The sequence below is a fragment of the Brachypodium distachyon genome, chromosome 1, assembly GCF_000005505.3.
Source record: "Brachypodium distachyon strain Bd21 chromosome 1, Brachypodium_distachyon_v3.0, whole genome shotgun sequence".
Classification (NCBI taxonomy): Eukaryota; Viridiplantae; Streptophyta; class Magnoliopsida; order Poales; family Poaceae; genus Brachypodium; species Brachypodium distachyon.
This window is the reverse complement of record NC_016131.3, coordinates 55,956,382-55,962,712: the sequence shown is the minus strand read 5'-3', so window position 1 is coordinate 55,962,712 and position 6,331 is coordinate 55,956,382. Positions and strand designations below refer to the sequence as shown.

At 43.9% G+C, this 6,331-nt stretch overlaps 1 protein-coding gene across 1 annotated transcript; it reads left to right on the top strand.

The window, feature by feature from the left end:
* Positions 1-323: 323 nt before the first annotated feature.
* Positions 324-3,969, top strand: LOC112270653 (homeobox-leucine zipper protein ROC6-like). The gene is made up of 8 exons (XM_024458574.1): positions 324-512; positions 647-754; positions 1,040-1,618; positions 1,737-1,832; positions 1,949-2,182; positions 2,710-2,884; positions 2,995-3,410; positions 3,598-3,969. The coding sequence occupies exons 1-8, from the start codon at positions 324-326 to the stop codon at positions 3,967-3,969; spliced, it is 2,169 nt and encodes a 722-aa protein (XP_024314342.1).
* Positions 3,970-6,331: the final 2,362 nt, after the last annotated feature.

Below are 6,331 nucleotides of genomic sequence, written 5' to 3'. Positions count from 1 at the left end.
GTAAATCATTATTTAGCAATTTGAACCACTTAGATCTTCACCGCCCTGATCCAATCCTGTTACTTTCTGATGATAAAATCTCTTTCATCCGCAGAATCACAACATTGTATCAGCCGTTCTCTATATTGAAATGTATATATCTGGAATTGTATAAGTTTTTTACAGGCTTTTCATCTGTGCTTATTTCCTTTTTCGCTGCTACTTTCGCTGTACACAAGGACATATATGTGTACAATATACAAATTTTGGGAACTTGTGGACAGGTTTTGCCAAATGCTGTTTCCTGATGCTATTAGCCGTGATATCTATGTTAACAGATCACCATGGACGACGGAGAAGGGCAACAACACAACTGCGATTTCCTGGATTTCGAACAGCTCTTGAAGTTTGGCACACTTGGTTATGATCAGATGGATGGCATGTCGTCGGTTGAACCTAATTACACCAACATTGATGGTGTTGACGCAGCTGCTCCAGGCCAAAACAACAATGGGATGATTAACCAGACGAGGGTTTCCAAGCGTCATCGCAGAGAACAAATCGAACAACTTGAAGCGTAAATTACACAATTTATATATCATCAGTCTGCATTTTTTTTTAAGAAGACGTGAACTAATATGTTCTAGTTTTCTGCAGTGTGTTTCAGGAATGTCCCTTCCCAGATGAGATACTCCAGCTGAACCTTAGCATGAGTCTTGGCATGACACAGATGCAGGTCAAGGCCTGGTTCCAAAATCGACGTGCTGCACTGAAGGTACGAAGATACGGCCCTTCCTTTCCACGGTTTTTTTCCTTTGAAAAGGGTGTATACCATCTTTCTTTCCAGGGTGCTATGCTAGATTGCATCAGATCTGACCAAGTGGGTCACAATATATATGCACTGATCATATATAGCTTTATAGTTAAATTTAATACATGGTACTTAAGGTACCAGAATTTTTTTCCATCTTTTTTTCCATCTTAGAGTGTACCACGTACATTCCTTGTTGTCGTTAACTCCGATTAACAACTCGAATGGTCGAATGAATATATCGCGCAGAACAAGATGATGCAGCGGGAGAGCGAGTTTCTGCGCGAAGAGAAGGAGATGCTAGAGGACCAGAAACGCAAGATCAACGCGGTGATACACGGTAAGGACAAGAGATGCCTCAGATGCAGAGGCTGGGGGCCGAAAGCATACAATGGGGACACCCCGGAGAAGCGCCGCTTGCTCGCCGAGAACGCGAAGCTCAAGGAGGAGCTCCTGCAGGCCTTCTCCTTACTCAACGTGGTTTCCGGAGGAAGGGCAAGAGCTGGGACGCCGATCCCCAAGCCATTTAGCCCCTACGGCGGCCAGCTCAAGAGCCAATGTGCAACCAGTGGTGGTGATAGTGGCAGCAGCCCCACCATGCTTCTTGACCATGTACTGTCCCGTGCTTCAGAAGAATTCATGTCACTTGCTGTGAGCACCTTGGGTGAGCCTATGTGGCTGCTGACCGTAGATGGTGAGGTGCTCAACAAGCAGACATACAACGTTATGTTCAGGCCTGATCAGATGGGGTTTGCTATGGATGGCACTAGGAAGACTGCCATGGTAATGGTCAAGGCTGACAACCTCGTTAGAATCCTTATGGACCCGGTACTACACACTTGACCCAGCCTTCCATCCTTTCCAGTTTTTGCTAATATATATACTTGTGAAAAAATTTCATACAATCAATATCATCATATTGTGCTTCTGTATATATGTTTTGCAGGCACACTGGTCCAAAATGTTCCCGGGCATTGTGGCAAGTGTAACTTCAAGCCAGATTGTCAATCCCAACGCTTCGCCCCATGAACTGATTCAGCTGGTGAGTTCTTGCAACTATAGCTCTTTAATGGCTGATTCAATACATCATGTACCAGTTTTGGTATTTACCCCGTTGATCACTGGTGATGGGTTCCATTACCAAATGTGTGGTTGCAGATGAATGCAGAGCTCAGGGTTCTGGTGCCGCGAGTGCCGCTTGTCAAGGTGAAGTTCGCCAGGCAATGCCTGCAGGTGCAGCCTAATGTATGGGCCGTGGTGGATGTGTCTGTCGATGGAATTCCTGTAGACATATCTGAGAGCAACGGAGACAGCTTCCCCACAACATACACAGCATGTAGGATGCTGCCGAGTGGCTGCCTTATTGAGGAACTGAAAGATGGCTACTGCAAGGTACTATATTGCCACATACTTTATCAACATACATGCATCATCTCAACACAAATATACATCATTAGCAAATTAATGAGTATAATAATGAAAAGGAAAAAGCATGAACAGTTGATTCCATTCTAGTTTGTTAAATGGTTGTGATATAGTTGTGTGAGTGTCCACCCTCTAGCGACCATAAAAGGTTTTGATCATCAAATTCTTTAGGTGTCATGCATGTTCCTCGATGATGTATATATTGTTCATGCATCACATGGAAGTAGAACTTAACTATGTTCCGCAATAGACCGCCTTTTCAAAGCATTCAGTCAAACTAATCAATCCTTCGTTGCTAAGGTGATCTCTATATTTTACACAAGTATTCTGTCCTTTAAAACTGATACTACTAGTTTCGTTTTAGTTATATATCACCATCAATTATTGAATTTGCATGATCTGCAAAGTTATATATGTTTGAACTATGAGTTCCTAATGCATATAAGATCTTAAATCACATCATAATTTCACACGCCCGGTGCATTATATTCCAGATCACATGGATGGTGCACGCTGGGTACGACATGTCCAAGATACCACAGTTGCACCTTTCCCTGCTCGACACAGGCGGCCAGGCACTCGGCGCGTGCCGCTGGCTCAATTCTCTCAAGAGACAATGTGAATACCTTGCCTTCCTGCACTCCGACCCACACCCTCTCACAAACCCTGGTGAGTCAATAAATAAAAACCAAGACACATGCATTCATGGGATCCAAAATCCCAAACTGTTATATATATATATATATGTAACTAATAATCCTTGGACTTGAAATGTGCAGTGGCTGCTATGCTGCCGGAGGTGAGGAAGAGTGTCTTGGAGTCATCACAGCAGATGAAGATGAACTTCTACAAGGCCATGTGTGACTCGGCGGGCAGGTCATGGAGCACCGTGGATGAGTGGGCTGGTGACTGTGGTGTTGGCGCTGAGAAGCTCCACTTGGCCGTGCGCTTTGTGACTTCCCTTGCTGCAATCTATAATGGGGATATACAGACCGGCACCCAGCTGATTCTGAGCGCCATGACAACGGTGTGGCTCCCCGGGATACCGGCAGAGAGAGTGTTCAACTACCTCTACGATGGGAATCGCCGTTGGGAATGGGACAGCCTTGTTGCAAACGGTGAACCCATGCAGGAGGAGGTCCGTATTACGACGGGCCAATTCTATGGCAACCACGTCTCTATCTTCCGTGCCATTGTAAGTCTGGCAGCTACTGATCTCCTTTGCTCCGAGCACATTTTTTTTGTTGCTACAACAATTTCATCATTATCCTACAATGAATGTATAATTTGTGGCATATTAAAATTAACATTGTTGATTAGATGGTGGTGTTCCTGTCCCAAAATCTCTAATTGTCGTCACTTTGTTGATCCAATTCTCACAGGCTTCTGATGGAACCAACAATAACAACAAGCTGATCCTGCAAGAGGCGTACACCGACACGTCGTGCATGTTGGTGGTGTATGTTCCAGTTGATGAGCAATCCATGAAGGATGCCTCCATGAACGGTGGCGGCTGTGCCTCCTTCTCCACCCCACCCTCCGGGTTCGCCGTCATCCCTGATGGCCTCAACCAGCAAACGTCTCCCTGGTCCTCCTCCGGTGCCATTGTCTCGGCTATGTACCAGATACTTCCTAGCAGCGCATCACCACAGAACCTCACCCTAGATACCGTCAACAATATCTCAAGCCTGCTCTACCATGCCGTCAACAAGATCAAGTCTGCCGTCCAAGCCGAAGTTGTTGTCCCTGCCTGATGCACCATTTAGAGTTTGAGATTTGTGGTTCGCAATAAAATTAACTATCGACTTCATTAGTAGTTTGTTTCAAAGATTGCATGAACAAGGCTTTCCATTTGGTTCAAGTATTTCTGGTTCATCTATTTACTTGCTATCTATTCAGATATAGACTCTGTCATATGTGAACTAGTTGTCAATTAAAATAAATTTGGAGATGATGAGGATGTGATGCGCTTACTTCTTGAATGATGTTTGGGTTGGTAAAATGTTCATGTGATAATCATTGGGAGCACCGATTAGCCTTCCAAAATATTTTAAAAAGAATTACATGTTGTTTTTATGATATTGTTAAGAATCTCTGAATTCGAATTTAATTTCTTGAACACACGACCCCTTTATGCATACATCTAGGCCCAGTTTGGTTCGAAGGTTTTTCATAGGAAAAGTATATATGATTCCATTTTCTATAGGAATTGGCACACTGCAGAGGCATTTGAAATGCAGGAAGACGTTGTGGGAAAAGTGTAGGAACTTTCCCTTTGCTTTCGATTCCATGAAAAAATCACATCAAAAGAAACATTGACTCTGACTTTTTCACAATCATGTGCGAAGGAACAATGCAAATCAAGCCTGGGGGCTGCTTCTACGTTACTTAAGCATGTTTAGCATCAAAGATGCAATCGATCATATAAATTGCAAATCGGCATAACAGTGCACCGTGCACGTGATCTCATCTCCGGCTTGGACGGCTAGCCCTTGTGTTGGAGCTAGCGGACAAGATCAAGGCTAAGCAAGTTATCATATTAATCAATTATGGCCACTATGAATACTAAGCATCTGTTTATTTAAGCAGATCGATGTTTTCCCCAAAGCTACATAATCTCAATTATCTTGTTTTCTTTGATTCCTGCATTCCGAATGAACCGGTACAAATATTTCATGTGTTTTACATTCTTTTGATTTCCACATGCATTCTTTTCCTATATATTACACTGTTTTTTTCCTATTTCTGTGTTCCAAACAAGGCCTTAATTAATGGGAAATGTAAATAGCTTTTTTACTGAGTTCAAACTATCATGTATACACTTAGTCTAAGTGCCTGTGACAAGGGCTGACGCAGCCAAATTCGAAATACTCCAACCCATGTGTTGGTCCTATTCAGTGGAAAGTTCACTCCCATAGTCCCATGGTCCCATATTAAAAAAAAGTGTATGTAATTCCTATATACGTTCATTTTGCCATCAATGGAAGTTTTTTTTCAAAATTTAAACACTTTTCGGTGTTTAAACAAACTGTCTAGGGTTCGAATACACTAACAACCACAATGTTGGTAATTTTGTAGTGTCCTAATCGCACTGGAAACATTTAATCTTTGACAAATTTAGGTCGTAAGTGGTACTACCCCATGGCCCAGCTTATAGGGCACACGTAAGCCGGAATATGAAAGACAATCATGGACGTCCACCTGTTAGGATTGGCCCACATTGCCAGCTGTTTGATGGCCGGGAAATGTCTTTCTCGCGGTTGTCTAACTACCTGCATTTATGCTTGGACAACGGTTCCCTGAAATTGAAACCGTGGCCGGCCACCCCGCCCACTTTGTTGATGTTAACCTAGTTGTAGTCAAGTATGGTCGTCAGTTTTCCTCAGATAAAAGAGTCCTCAAGTTAGACAAGCCTAGCTTGTAAGAGTCAGATCAAGTTATAGATTGAATTAGTGTTCAAACCGGATTCTGTAATGTTATAAACAGATGACGGGTGGCGTCGTGTTGGATTCCAATTAGGATTCGTGTTGGGCGCGGTCTTAATCTTGTAAGCCTTCTATATAAAGCAATGAAAGGGTCAGGGCCGTAGCAAGTTGCTACGGTGGTCAAATCCTGTCTCTAAACACAGATTGTTTCTCGTCAAGTTTATCTTGTCTGTGCAATGATTCTGGTGCAGTTTCTTGCTGCTGTAGGTGCTGAAACCAACAATTGGTATCAGAGCTGCGTTAAGGAAGATCTAGAGGGCTCGATCTTGCAGCAAGAGAGGAGATGGTGAATTCTGACGGCGAGGTCGACGTCGACAAGGTCGCCAAGTGGGGCAAAGAAGCGAGCGGCGCCAACATACTGTCGCATCGCAATGTACCCGTACATTTCCTGATGCTTACCGACACAAACTATGGCGTGTGGGCCGTGAAGATGAAGTTCATCATGAGATCTTTGGGAGTATGGAAGGCAATCACGGACGACGAGGTCGATGAAGATCATGACCAAGGTGCCATGGCTGCCATCACCTAGTCAGTGCCGGATTCCGTGATGATGATGCTCGCGGAGTACGAAACGGCAAAGGAAGCCTGGGATGCTCTCAAGGAGATGAGGATGGGCGAAGATCGTGTCACG